Genomic DNA, 14,736 nt, shown 5'->3' on the forward strand with positions numbered 1-14,736 from the left:
AAGCTATACCCAAGACTATTAGGTTTCATTCCTATCAGAAGTGTCATGTGTGGAATGTATGATTATGGAAATTATGGAACACCAGAATATGGGAAAACGTCCTCAAATGATATGTTTCTTAGGATCTCAGAAACTAGCAATAGAGAGGGAAACTTTATAGAAAATGTATTAAAAGGCAATCAGTGTTCCAGATATCAGGCTTTCAACACCCTTGTAATTTCTATGAAATGACATCTCACGTATTTTCAAAAGGAAATGCCTTTTGCAGTAGAAATGGAGATGTAGCCTCTGAGTATCAAGAGAAAGTGGAAAATTCAAAGGGAAAAATTTTTCTGATAATCCCATCTCTATTCCAAATAGTTTTATCAGATTAATTCAAAATAGAGGTTATTTAAGAAAAGCAATTCTGCAGATTATGATGGCAACCCAAACAAGGCATATTTATGAAATGGTAAATAAATTAATTAGCATGGAGTATAGTCTTTGTGGAGGTGAGTGGTGGGAAATGCGATTCAAGAAAGTAGATTGGATCTAAACGATTACAGAAATGAATGTTGTGCTATAATATCAAACTCTCATGCTGTAAGTGTTGGCTGCCATAAATGTTAATACTGGGAGATGGAGAAAAAGAGGACGCGTATATTTAGATCACACGCACCAAACACACATACACACACGTCAACTTCATAATTCCCTATGAATAAATTGAAAGAGAAAAATCATGAATTGAACCTATGAGAATGTATATAGCTCTCGACCCAATTAGAATTTAAACTGATAGGTATTCAACGCTATACTAAATAATGCAATTTAGTTTGAGTAGAAAACTATATGTTCTTACGTGATCAATATTTTTAAGGGATGTATCTATTCCTATAACATCATTTTTGGCTGTCAACCTAAGGAAACAAAAAGGAAGGAAGGGAGAAAGAAAATAAAGAGAAGGAAAAAAGGGAAAAAGGCAGCAAAGGAGGAAGAAGAAGGAAGGAAAATTTTTTAAAAGCAACAAAAGCCCATGGTTTAATTTTGAAATCTCAAGGATGAGAACTTTCCAATTAGCATTCTTTCCAAAATTCTACCCCAAATCCTGCAGTTATTTGTTTGGGAGTGTATTAATGATTCAGTTTACTAACATCCAACTTACCTCAGGTACACAGCAGAAGGGGATCCTTTTCCTACATATTAAAGAACCGTAATGACCTGAGTCAAGGAGGAAAGCGTAGTGGTGAATGAAGAACTTCATTTTGTTCAAGAGACTTCTTGGAAAATGCATTTTAATGAGGTCCATCGTAGTATTTCCTTTCCCCCATTTCATTAATAAAATTTTTAATTGATAAATATGGTTTTTCTTCTGTGGGGAGGTGAGCATAAATTTATCTCAAGTTGAATCTGGTCATAGATTCTCCCATACAATAGAAATTCTAAAAATGAGTATAATGTTTCTGGAGTGGGATTTAGATCTAATATTATATGATGATGTGCTAAATTCTGACTCAAGGAAATCATCTCATTGTGGAAAATAAAGTCAGTATAAATTATAAAAGATCCCCTTTGGGGCGCCTGGGTGGCGCAGTCGGTTAAGCGTCCGACTTCAGCCCGGTCACGATCTCGCGGTCCAGGAGTTCGAGCCCCGCGTCAGGCTCTGGGCTGATGGCTCAGAGCCTGGAGCCTGTTTCCGATTCTGTGTCTCCCTCTCTCTCTGCCCCTCCCCCGTTCATGCTCTGTCTCTCTCTGTCCCAAAAATAAATAAAAAAACGTTAATAAAAAAAAAAAAAGACACCACCAGATTCTGTCCAAAGGGAGAAAGAGAAAGTAAACAAACATCTTCCAGCAATCAAAACCCCAGATAAGAACAGAAAGGGGGATTTCTCAGCTCCTTAAAAAAGCTCTTTAAAAGAAAAACGGGAATGGAGTGCCTGGGTGGCTCAGTCAGTTAAGCATCTGACTTGAGCTCAGGTCATGATCTCACAGTTTGGGGGTTCGAGCCCCACGTCGGGCTCTGTGCTGACAGCTCGGAGCCTGGAGCCTGCCTCGGATTCTGTGTCTCCCTCTCTCTCCCTGCCCCTCCCCTATTTGTGCTCTATCTCTCTCTCTCTCAAAAATAAATAAACATTAAAAAAAAATTTTTTTTAAGAAAAATGGGAATGCAACCAATGAAGATTCCTGTGGTCCTTGTGGCGGGTGGTGACATCACAGATTTCCCATTCCCAGATTGAGGTTTAATGGGTCAGAATACAGGTTATAAAACTGATGAGAAACCTTCAATGGATCCTTCACCCTCCAGACAAGATCTCTTCAGAAATCCACTTGCTCCAAGAGATAACCTTGATCAAGGCACAGCTGTGTAAAACGTACGTACAGCTGTATTGTCAAGTGGTAAGATGAGGATAAAAAAACATGTATATCTGAGGAACACTCATATAAATACATAGGAAACTAAATCGACGTAGAAGACATTGAAGAAACGAAGACGGGTCTATAGTCGAGAGCTGGCTTTTTGAATATCCACACTTGGGAAAAACAAAATGGAGACTTTTCACAACATTACAGGAAACACAATAAATTTGGAGGAAAATAAACATTTGGAAGAACAAAAACTTCTAATTGGAGTCATTCCTCCAGTACAGTATTTTTTTTAAAGTTTATTTATTTATTTTGAGAGAGAGAGAGAGAGGAGCTCGAGCAGGGAAGGGGCAGAGAGAGAAAGAGAGAGAGAATCCCAAGCAGAGCTATCAGTGAGCACAGAGCCCAACAGGGGGCTCAAACCCATGAACCATGAGATCATGACCTGAAAGGAAACCAAGAGTCAATGCTTAACCAACTGAGCCACCCACAAGGCCCTGCCTTTAAGCTTTGGAACTTCTTTTACTGGGGGTGCGTGGGTAGCTCAGGTGGTTAAGCATCTGACTTTGGCTCGTGTCATGATCTCACAGTTTGTGGGTTTGAGCCCCACGTTGGGCTCTGTGCTATCAAATCAGAGCCTGGAGCCTGCTTCGGATTCTATCTCTCTCTCTCTCTCTCTCTCTCTCTCCCCCGCCCCTCCCCCATTTGCGCTGTGTCTCTCAAAAATAAACATTTGGGAAAAAAGTGTAAAGGCACACTGACCTCCAAATAGGAAGAGAATCTTAAGAGTAGTAATTCTCTTGCTTATAGTTTTGAAAATCAGTACAGGAAACAGTGAGTTCTCTCCAAACTGGGAGGCCAAAGAAACATTTCCTTCATGTGGGCTGTGCTGCCCAGATGAAGGTTCCAGAATCTGTTTTACTGAGTGTTCAGGATTCACAGTCCCACTGGCGGTCCCAGTTGTCGCACCCACCCATGACCAGATGGACTGGACGGAAAAGCCCTGATGTAGCCGCATCCTCTTGAGAAGACTTTCTCCAGTCTGGAAAGAAGGTGGCAACATCAGTGTTCTCATGGCTCACACACAGTGGTTGCTATGAACACCACATCAGAATGAAAACTTAGGGCTAGCAGCCCTGTACTGTTTTCCAGAAATAAGCTGTAAGGGAACACAGTTCTTACAGCTCAGACGGAGGAATTATTGCAATGAGGCTTGTCTGAATGTGAACATGGGCTCTAGGGAGGGAGGGAGGGAGGGAGGAAGGAAGGAAGGATGGGAGGCAGGAAGGGAATAGGGACCAGATCTCCAAAGGAGGCTTGGTCATAACAAGATGGAGGCAGGGAGGAAGCATAATGTTGATGGGGTAATATTTAAAATTTTTTAAATGTTCATTTATTTTTGAGAGAGAGAAAGAGTGCAAGCAGGGGAGGGGCAGAGAGAAAGGGGGAGACACGGCTGTGATCTGAAGCAGGCTCCGGGCTCTGAGCTGTCAGCCCAGAGCCCCATGCAGGGCTGGAACTCCTGAACTGTGAGACCATGACCTGAGCCGAAGTCCTTAACCCACCGAGTCACCCAGGCACCCCTCCTCGTTCATTCATTCTTACTCTGTGCCAGACATAGTGCTACACCCTGGGAATAGCTGATTGCTATTTCAGTGGCGAGGGAGGAAGGACTGTGGAAGATTCTCGGCGGCAGGGAACTTCCATGACGTCCCTTCTCCAGAGGGATGTCTCTGCAGAGTTATCAGCGGGAGGGTAGAGTCAAGCTGGGCTTCCTCCCCTGGGTGTGCACAGGTCCAAGGACACAGCACGGTACAAACACGGCCAGTGAAGGGTGGCATCGCTGTCCGCCCACTACCCCAAGGTCACCTGGGGAGCTGCCGGGTCTCATCACGCAGCAGGGGTCCGCGCGGGGCACCTCGCGCAGCACGCCCCGCACCCCCCCCCTCCGACGCCGCGCTCTTGACCGCAACCGCAGCGTTAGAACCACGCGAGGTGGGGGATGAGGGGCACAACCGAGGAAGCAGCGCCCCACCCGGCTCCCCGGGCTGGGAGGCCCCCAATTGAGGGTTCCACCTGCAGGATCACGCACCTCTGGCCCTGTGCTCAAGGCATGCCGTCGGTGTAGGCAGCCTTGGCCGGGTTGCCTCTCGGTCACGCTGAACCGGACGGAGGTCGCCAGGCCCTGGACTGCCTCGTCCTGGGTTCTCGCGTCGCTGGGAATGTTGTACGGGTAACACTACTTGAGCGGAGAAGATCCATGCTCTCCCTACGCCCCCATTCGGACGGCTGGGGGACTTACCACGCTCTGCCTGGGAGAATCTTCGGTCCCTGGAAGTAAGTAATGGCCGGAGGGAAAGTTGACCTTGTGACTCCTGCAGTTCTCAGGCTCCACCCAGTTGGGGTTCCTGTTTGAAACCGTTTGCTTTCTCTTTTTATCCTAATGCTCCACATCTCCATAATGAGAGATTCTTGAGTCTCGGCTTCAGCTGTTTTGTGTAGTCAGTGTTTTATCACCTTGAGGGGCATCTGCAGGGTCCCCCAAGGGAATTGTGTATGTCCCCATAGCTTAGATGGAAGTCACTCAGCGGCAGACATGCTGTCCAGATGTGATGAAAGGCTATGTCGAGTTTGAGCTTGCTTTTTAGGGCATAATAATAATAATACAATCATGGCTATACTCTATACTTGCTACGTGCCAAACGCCTTTCTAATTTCCTTCTCTTTAAAAAAAAATTTTTTTTTAACGCTTATTTATTTTTGAGAGGGACAGACAGAGCAGGAGCAGGGGAGGGGCAGAGAGAGACAGGGAGACACAGAACCTGAAGCAGGCTCCAGGTTCTGAACTGTCAGCACAGAGCCCGTCGCGGGACTCAAACTCACCAACCATGAGATCATGACCTGAGCCGAAGTTGGATGCTTAACGGACTGAGCCTCCCAGGCGCCCCTCTTTCCCTTTAATATTGACTTCATGAATGGTATAAGCCCACATACCATATACTAAGAATTGTCACCTAAAATACCATGAAATGAAAGTCAGTTCAGTTATGTTTGTAGAACACGCGGACATTTGTTTGTATGATACAGTTATTCAACAATTATTGAGCTCCTAAAATGTGCCCTCTACTGTGCTTAATGCACAGGGTTACTGAGTAGTCTATATGTTAATACATGTATAGAACTTAGAAAAGTACCCGGCAGGGTGAGCACTCGGTCATTTTTAACTTCCTTTTTTCTTTATATTTCCTGGGGTAACAGCATTTTTAACAGATACTGTTTTTATTTTTTAAGATTTAATTTTAAGCAATCCCATCGTCCAACATGGGGCTCAAGCTTACAACTGGGATCAAGAGTCACGTCCTCTACTGACTGAGCCAGCCTGGTGCCCCCCGATAGTTTGTAAACATACTGGGGGTTGCAAATAATCTTAGCAGACCCAAAAGAAAAATAAAGTGTCTCAGTCCAAGCAAGGCTACAGTATATGGGTTGTCAGATCCTGGATCGCTGGTGGAGTTATAGGATCTGGTTCAACAGCCCAAAGTTACTTATATTTGAGCACCCATCATCAAACTGAGTCTCTTCGGAAAGTGAGTCTCTGTTACGGCACAGGACATTTAGTTCCGTGCCTCTCACATGAATAAGAAAAGCTTTCAGTTTTGCTTAGCCGTCACCTCCTACCCCTCCTTTATCCCACCGTTACAGGTCACTGACCTGGCCGACTGTAATAATTGGAAATGTATGAATGCCCTCTTAAACTTTCATTGTAATATGTACAGGCATCTAGGGTTTACACTGAATAAGTGATGGCAGGCTGAGTCTGAGCGTTAATTCTCTTCTGTGGGACATTTGGCTAATTGATCGTCTTGAAAAGCAGCGTGGACCTATCCTTGAACTCGCGATTGTTTGGAAATAACATTCAGTGCTAATTTCTGCCCTTCTTTTTTTTACCTGGGAAATGAATGAAACCTGTAGTGACAAACAACTGTTTGATGCCCCTGACACTGAAAATAACCACCAGTGGACCATAGAGCTGACGCGTTATATTCGAGTACATCTTTCATATGTATTCGTGTATGTCTTTATATGTCATCTATGTCTCTATACACTAATTTGTGCTTTAAAAATGGATATCCACTAAAAAGGAGAAAGGAAATACATATATGCACGTTTTCACTTTCCTACCACTTCAAATCAGTGAAAATTGAAATGCATCCTAACATGTCCACATCTCATAGGTGTCCTAATCATCTTTAGTAACACTTTAAGTTTTCTCTTTTGTGTATCATGATGAATTTGTGGCCTTTTGTAGACAGGTCCTTTGAAATGATGATGATTTTTATTCTTTTTTTTGGGGGGGGCGGTATTCAAATGGCCTCAACTTAGCCCGTGAGAGCCCATGAACCTGGTTTCTTTGTCTTTTGGTCACTATTTCTAACATTCTCAACAGCATCCTTGCTTTCTTTCAAGAAGAGGATGTCCGGATACATGATGTTTTTCTACAGCAACAACCCTCCTGATTCCTTGTGCAAGAAAAGACAACTGGAGACCCAAGCATGAGCACTAGGGTTACACGTGAGAGTGCACAGTGACCAAAAGCTCTATTTCTGTTGGACACATTTTGGGAACCACGCTAGAAATGATATTTATTTCGGAAGCGGTCTGGGTTCACACTTATTCTTTTTGTTTGAGACTTTATTGACTATCAAAACTCTCTACTCTATTGATTACATCTGAATTTGTGGAATCCAGCCATATTTCCCAGAAGTGAGTCCCTCTTTTGCTGTCTTTGCCATCCGCCCTTCCCCCTAATACTAACAGTATTCTCTGCAAAACTGTAGCCCCAGTCACGTCTGTCAGCCCAGGGCCACCAGACAGATCTTTCTCCCAAAACTTTATGCCTGCAGCTGCAGCATAGACGGTTGGCTTGGCCCCAGCCTTGTCTTTTTAAACAGCCATTTCCTCCATGTAATTTCTCTCCAGTTCTCTCTTCCTTTGTTTAACCAACACAAGGGCAAGCCACTACATCTGCTGGAAAACAGACACCAGTAGGTGCGTTAAAGCTAGTCTCACAAGCACACTCATACTCCGAGTGTGATTACTGTATCTTCCCATAGCTTCACCACCATGTCATTTCCCAAAATTCTGTCTTCTCTCCCCTCCCCCTCCTCTTATATCGCCCAGCGGTATTGGTTGGTGCCAGGGTATCAGATACAGTAGCCACAACATTTCAGGCTTGTAAGGACAAATATTTATTTTTCACTTGTGGGAGTTTTGTCCAATGCTGCGGGTCAGTTATGGGCCTGCCTCTGTATGACTTCCTTCTGGAATCCGCACTCACGTACAGCCAATCCTGGGAAATGATGTCCTCACAACAGAGGGAAATGATAGAAACTTCCAAGACCTCGGTAGGTTTGGGCTCAGGCTTGGCTTGTGTCCTGGCCTTCACCTTGGACCGGTCAAAACACGTTCCAAGGTCACATCCAATATCAGCGAGGTAGAGAGATATATTCTTTCCATGGAGTGGACCGTGGACACTGCAAGGCATAAGGCAACATGTGAAGGTGTATAACTCTGTAACAAAGGGAAAACAACAATTGGAGACAATAATTCAATTGACCATAGCTGCCAACCTTACCCACCAAAAGCCCTTGGAGAAGGCTACTGGACAGAGCCTCTGGCAATTTTCTCAATTTAAGATGCAAAATACTGCCTTTTGTTTTAAGCCTTAATACCTAGCCATTATTCTGGAACACTATGAAAATTCTCACTTGATGTTCATCCTCTTACACTTGTTTTAACTAAAATAAAGAGGAATTTGTCTTAAAGATGCAGATGTGTTTCGTAGATAGGTCTAAGAAAGCTACTAGAATCAGGGAGGTGAGAACCGTTAGAGATGTTTAGGGAGTCCTCTCACTCCATGTCTTTACTCTGGGTGTTCTCTCCTCTTCTTTCTGAGCCCAGAACGGGACTATATTGCCTTGGTGCTAAACATAACTTCCTGGGAAGGGAACTCTGATTGGCTCAATCAGAATAAGATGCCCACATCTTTTTTTTTTTTAATGTTTATTTTTGAGACAGAGAGAGACAGAGCATGAATGGGGGAGGGTGAGAGAGAGAGGGAGACACAGAATCGGAAGCAGGCTCCAGGCTCTGAGCCGTCAGCACAGAGCCCGACACAGGGCTCGAACTCACGGACTGCGAGATCATGACCTGAGCCAAAGTTGGATGCTTAACTGACCGAGCCATCCAGGCGCCCCAAGATGCCCACATCTTATCCAAGCAACTATGGCTAGATTGAGAGACATTCTTGTGAAGACCAAACATGGCAGCCGGAAACCCTAACTTGGGTGACCCTAGGGATTTGTGGGAGCAGGTAATTCCTAGAAAAGGTGAAAATAATGGGAGTGGGGCACTGACACCAAAAGGTAACAACTCAGTCTCATTTAAAGACCAGGAAGGAAGCGTAACACCTGAGAAGTAGCTCTTGGTTTTTGACAGGAAGTTACTAGGTACTTAACAAAGAGTGATATAAGTGGGTTGATTCAAATCTTCTTTCAAGGAACGTAGTGTAAAAGTAGAGTCTGCACTATGAAGTGCCTTTTCTCAAAAATAATTAGTTTGCCTTTTCTCTATATTTCTCTACAGAAAAAGAGTCCATTCACTCTCTACAATTTCTGTACCGTATCTTCATTAAAATGTCAGAAGGCTACACCCTAAAATTGGAGACCAGAGCACTGGGGGTAAGGACTAAGTGCTACTTTGGTTAATAAATGGTGAGTGTTCCATCTTCCTAACATAAAAGGGAAGAGACATTGGCCACATCCACCATGAACTCCCCAAAGGAAGGAAAGTTGATTAAAGTGTTCTGAGGCTATAGCTAATTGCACACAAATGACGGATCCACAAACCATTTCTGAATAGGTCAACCACGCCACGACCTATTTTAGCAAATACGCTCTGAAATGGGTTATGAATCTCATAAGCAATGAGAAGGTCCATTTTCTGCCTTTGTTTGTTTGTAAACAGGTCAAAACAAACTTATAGATCATAAATGAGGTGGTTGGACTCAGGCAATGGACCCAAAACCAGAAGGGGTTGGAAACACTGGAGCTCTGCGGCCAGTGGCCATTTGATAACATTGGGCTCAAAACATGCTCCCCTTATATTTAGCTCTGAGGTCATATTGCATATGTGTTCTCCCTCTCACCTCTCCTAAAGCTTAGAATGCTATACCCTTTTGTATCATGTGCTAATATCTGTGGGGGCTCGAAACACATTTCAGTATAAGCCAGCAAAATTAAAGCATGGCCTAGGAAAATTCCCAACATAATAAGTCTATGATTATCTCCAGCTGGCTGGAAGCGATTTGGCCCACTGCCAGAACGCAGGGTACAATTGAATGTAGCAGAGCCTCGTGTATGGGGGGACAGGAAGGAGGAGCTGCTGGTGTTTTCTCTACCTCATCCCCCCTTGCCATGGTGTCTTACCGCTGGATTGCTTGCTCCTTGTCTCTGTATCTGGCCTGGACGGCAGTCATGGCAATATGTGGGAGAAGGTATAGGCCTGTCACTGGCCATCCACTGACCTACCAGTAAGATCCACCACCTGAAAGAAGATAAACGGTTCAGGGTCTTCTACTGGGTGCCTCCTACTAAACCCTCCTGAGCCTCCCACTGAGCTCAAGAGTAAGTCAGTGGATTCATGGCCCAGGAAGGAGTTGATTCAGAAGAGTGTGGCAATAGTGGGCAAGTCCATGGGACCCCGTCCCAAATGGCCACCCCCCATGTGCCAGATCCAGGCAGGGTCACCAGTAAATGCGTGGTTTTGTGTTGTCTCAATGTAAACTTCAAGGGAGAGGAGGATCATCACCCAATAGCCACTTCTTGTCTTTCTGTGACAGTTAATTTTATGTGTCAACTTACCTGCGTCACAGGGTGCCCAGGTATTTGGTCACATTATTTTGGGTGTTTTTGTGACTGTGTTTTTATTATTTATTTATTTATTTATTTATTTATTTATTTATTTATTATTTTCAAGTATAGTTGATGCACAGTGTCACATGAGTCTCAGGTGTACCACATGGTGATTGGACAAGTCTATACCTAATGCTCTGCTTCCTGCAAACGTAGCCGGCATCTTTCACCATGCAACATTATAATGCCATTGACTATATTCCCTGTGCTGTCCCTTTTATTCCCGTGACTTATTCATTCCATAACTGGAAGCCTGTGTCTCCCCCACCCTCTTACCCATTTTGCCCATCCCCACCACCTCCTGCGAAGGTGGCTTTTTTAGAGGAGATTAACATTTAAATCAATGAACTTTGAGACAGGCAGATTGCCTTCCATACTGTGGGTGGGCCTCATCCAATCAGGGGAAGGCCTGGCTAGAATGAGAGGCTGACCTTCCCTGCCTGCTTCAGAGGTTGCAGGCGCTCTTGTCACTGCTGTGTGTGTACGTGGCCCTGCTCCATCTGGAGAATAAGGCCCGGCTCCACGCATGGCCCCTGAGAATACTTAAGAGTTATAGAAAATCAGAGGTCACAGGAGAGGCTTCCTTCATGTTTTTCTGAACAGAGCCAAGGGCTGTGGTCCAGAGCGTAATTACAAAAGTCAGCACAGAGTATGAAAGTGAGCAGAGCAACAGGTAACTGAAGCTTAATTCCGCAACAAGCGAGGATGAAAGAAGGAGGGCAAGGTCAAAAAGTACCTTTTTGGGTTGGTGGTGGAGGATGAGAACTCATCTGCGAGCTAGAGTTGATCTCACAGATCCAATGGTAGGAAGGAGAGGCGTGTCGAGGCAGAGCCTGAGAGATCCCCAGGGCCAACAGCCCTCCCTTTGGTCACGTGTCCTCCTGAACCAAACAGACAAATAGACTTCTGCTCTTTATTTAACAGGAACCAACTAGAAAATTAAATATCTCTGAAGATTTCTATGCAACCGAAACAAATACTCTCGGTGTAAATAAACGTGCAGACCTCCCCCTCCATTCGTGGCTGCCCTTTTCTTCTCTGACACATAATTCTTTCATCGCCACTTCAGAAATACCGGGATAAGCTGGATATTGCCATGACCTTTCAGTCATCGTATTGTAATCATCTGCGGTAGATTTGACTCGAGTAATAACAATGGCTCTCTCTTCTCACAGGCCGTGCAAATCATGAATGGCCTGTTGTACTGCGCGTTGGGCTTTCTCTGTTTTGCATTATTTGTCGAAGAAGAGAACAGAGAAGCTACTGGTTACATCCCTGTCATTGTTACACTAACTTACGTATTTTGTTCATCAACATTTGTGAGTAAAACGTGGTGTTATTGATTTTAACCTATGTCTTTTTTCTAACGTATCCAGGGAATGACTCAAGAGATCAAGCAATGAGCTAAAGACTCGTCAATGTCTGACTCTAAGGAGCTCATTTTACTATGGGAACAAAATGGTGGGCAGGAGTGGAGAGTAGATACTCAGGAAGAGCCTTATCATGTTCGTTGCGCATTTCGAGAAGTTCCTTGCGAGGGTGAGGGTGTGCGGGCAGAAAAGATTTTGAAGGAGTATGCTTGAAGAACAATAGAGAGAGTGGCTATCTGGATAACTATAAGGCTTTTTGGGGGATGGTGGGGGGAGAGGCAGAGTGAAAATCCAAAGGTCTGAGCTTAATGTTTGGGGCTATAGTGATTTTTAGGGAAGTTACGTACGGAAAGAAAAGGGTCATGAGACAGCCGTCAAGAATTTGGGGAAATCGGGGCGCCTGGGTGGCGCAGTCGGTTAAGCGTCCGACTTCAGCCAGGTCACGATCTCGCGCTCCGTGAGTTCGAGCCCCGCGTCAGGCTCTGGGCTGATGGCTCGGAGCCTGGAGCCTGTTTCCGATTCTGTGTCTCCCTCTCTCTCTGCCCCTCCCCCGTTCATGCTCTGTCTCTCTCTGTCCCAAAAATAAATAAAAACGTTGAAAAAAAATTAAAAAAAAAAAAGAATTTGGGGAAATGAAAACAGAGATTTCTTTTTCTGTTTTTCATTCATACTTTTATTTATTTATCAGTTAGAAAGGTAGTATACCATAGAATGGGATTCCCCAATATGTGTGCCACAGAACACGAGTACCACAAGATAGTCTGCGCAGAAGGAGCTCTGAGGTCATATAGTCTATCACACCCATGTTTGCAGATTCATAGTATCCACTTTGATATTAAAGACTTGGAGAGGTACTGCAGGAGAGAAACTTGTCTAAAGCTATTTAAGTGGCCGTTTACAACACTTGCGATTTGACTCACTATCTATCCCTTTGTTGACTAACATCTACTAATATCCATGAAACTTGTAGTGAGAAAGGCGGATTTTGTTGTTGTTGTTGTTTTCATTTTTTTTTAATGTTTTTATTTATTTTTGAGACAGAGAGAGACAGAGCATGAGCAAGGGAGGGGCAGAGAGAGAGGGAGACACAGAATCCGAAGCAGGCTCTAGGCTTTGAGCTGTCGGCACAGCCCCACGTGGGGCTCGAACTCACAGACCGCGAGATCGTGACCTGGGCTGAAGTCGGGCGCTCAACTGACTGAGCCACCCAGGCGCCCCAGATCTTGTTTTTCAAAAGCAAAGCCTCAAGTCAGACAGTTCTGCCACTTAATTTGTGAAGCTTAGTTCTCTCATCTGCTAAAGGAGGCTAATAGTCACCATCTAGATTATTGCTTTGAAGACCCAGTAGGAGAATCTACGCACAGGGCCAACACAGTATCGTTCTATTTCTGTTTCCTCATCCTCCTCATTTTTTTCAGGAATTCAATAAGTACATATTTATTTATTTTTTCATTTTTATTTTTAGTTTTTAATTGACATCCAAGTTAGTTAGCATCTACCGTAATAATGATGTCAGGAGTAGATTCCGGTGATTCATCTCCTCCGTATAACACCCAGTGCTCATCCCTACAGGTGTCTGCCTCAATGCCCTTTGCCCATGTAGCCAGTCCCCCCACCACAACCCCTCCAGTCACCCCGTTTGTTCTCTATATTTAAGAGTCTCTTATGGAAAACAGAGATTTCTAAAGTGGGTCTTTCAGGGGTGCCTCGGTGGCTCAGTCGGTTGAGCATCCGACTTTGGCTCAAGTGAGGAACTCACAGTTTATGAGTTGGAGCCCCGCCTCGGGCTCCGTGCTGATAGCTCAGAGTCTGGTGCCTGCTTTGGATTCTGGGTCACCCTCTCTCTCTCTTCCTCCCCTGCTCGCTCTCTCTCTCTCTTTCAAAAATAAATAAAGATTAAAAACTTTTTTAAAGTAAACTTTAAAAAATAAATAAAATAAAATAAATACAGTGAGTATTTCGAGTAAGACTATTGTAATATTTCCATAGGCCATGGTTGCTAAAGTGCCCACCAGAGACATGCCCAAATCTCAGGGAAGCCCAAAGCCATGGCTTCGCACAAGTTATTTTTTGTTCACAGTTACATCTAATCCAGAAGCAAATGACCAATCGGAGCGATCGGATTCATAAGCAATGTGATCTAATAACACAACCGATATTCCAATTGTATCAAGAGCCCCACTGAGCAGAGCCAGAAAGTTAACCAAAGGCCACATTCCCCCTTAGAGGAGAAAGGGTCTTATTAGTTCCTTATCCACCCTTTTGCACTCCTCAAGCAAAAACTGGGCTTCAAGGGAGAGAAATTTGAACGTAATGACTTTTTGCAAAAAGGCCTCTGACACATGCAACTGTAACAATTTCACCTACGGGGAGGGTCAAGTAGTAAGTGGTCTGGAAGGGAGACATTTCCTTAGAGGCTTTCCCACAGTGCTAGTCCCCAAGTTGAGGGCATTTACCAACACTCAAGAGATTTCTGGAAAGACTTGTATGTCATAAAGAGAAATGCTTTAAACTGAGAGAGTACCATGAATCATGTAGAAAGGATCCGAAGCCCAAGCCACAGAAGAGAAACTGTACCAGCAGAAATTAGCAAATAGTAATTATTCAATTTCATACTAGCGTGTATCAGGCACCATCCAAAAGCGCTTCAGGTCTGTTTCATATAATTGCCCCAACAGCTCCGTGATCCCTACTCTTGATCCCCATTTTACAAATTAGGAAACCGAGACTTAGAACAAAATGTACATAAACTTCTACAGAGTGACCCAGCAGTAAAGTGTCAGAGACTTTTTAAACATCAGGTCAAGATGCCCGGGCCTCCATGACAGGATCTCATCTTCCGGGACTGTGAGATCCCCAGCCCTGAGTCAAACTTTTGTTAATGCTGTGGGCAGGTTGAAGGCGGGTATAAGCTATAATACCGTTGGGGAAGATAATTAAATTCTTGATATACCAGACACAACAAATCTTTCGACGGGTGCCAGCAGGTGACGTTAGCACTCAGGACGTGATGTTTGTGGAAGACAACCTGTCGCTCTTCAGATCAAATG

At 44.3% G+C, this 14,736-nt stretch overlaps 2 protein-coding genes across 15 annotated transcripts in view; both read left to right on the forward strand.

Moving 5' to 3' along the window:
- Positions 1-1,338, forward strand: part of LOC102899106 (membrane-spanning 4-domains subfamily A member 14) — a 28,174-nt gene extending 26,836 nt beyond the window's left edge. For all 10 annotated transcript variants that reach the window (XM_019812477.3, XM_045039368.1, XM_019812479.3 and 7 more), the window contains one exon: positions 1,150-1,338. In XM_019812477.3, the coding sequence (XP_019668036.2) occupies positions 1,150-1,233 (84 nt within the window). In that variant the 3' untranslated portion in view covers positions 1,234-1,338. The remainder of the gene's footprint in view (positions 1-1,149) is intronic.
- A 2,976-nt stretch (positions 1,339-4,314) lies between these two features.
- Positions 4,315-14,736, forward strand: part of LOC102899200 (B-lymphocyte antigen CD20-like) — a 36,380-nt gene continuing 25,958 nt past the window's right edge. For 2 of the 5 annotated variants that reach the window (XM_045039370.1, XM_045039371.1), the window contains exons 1-3: positions 4,315-4,680; positions 8,989-9,083; positions 11,492-11,635. In XM_045039370.1, the coding sequence (XP_044895305.1) occupies positions 9,039-9,083; positions 11,492-11,635 (189 nt within the window). In that variant the 5' untranslated portion in view covers positions 4,315-4,680; positions 8,989-9,038. Of the gene's footprint in view, positions 4,681-6,315; positions 6,392-8,988; positions 9,117-11,491; positions 11,636-14,736 lie in introns of all 5 variants that reach the window. The other 3 variants (XM_045039369.1, XR_006586647.1, XM_006937368.5) reach the window with 3 other exon arrangements.

Source organism: Felis catus, chromosome D1 (assembly GCF_018350175.1).
Source record: "Felis catus isolate Fca126 chromosome D1, F.catus_Fca126_mat1.0, whole genome shotgun sequence".
NCBI lineage: Eukaryota > Metazoa > Chordata > Mammalia > Carnivora > Felidae > Felis > Felis catus.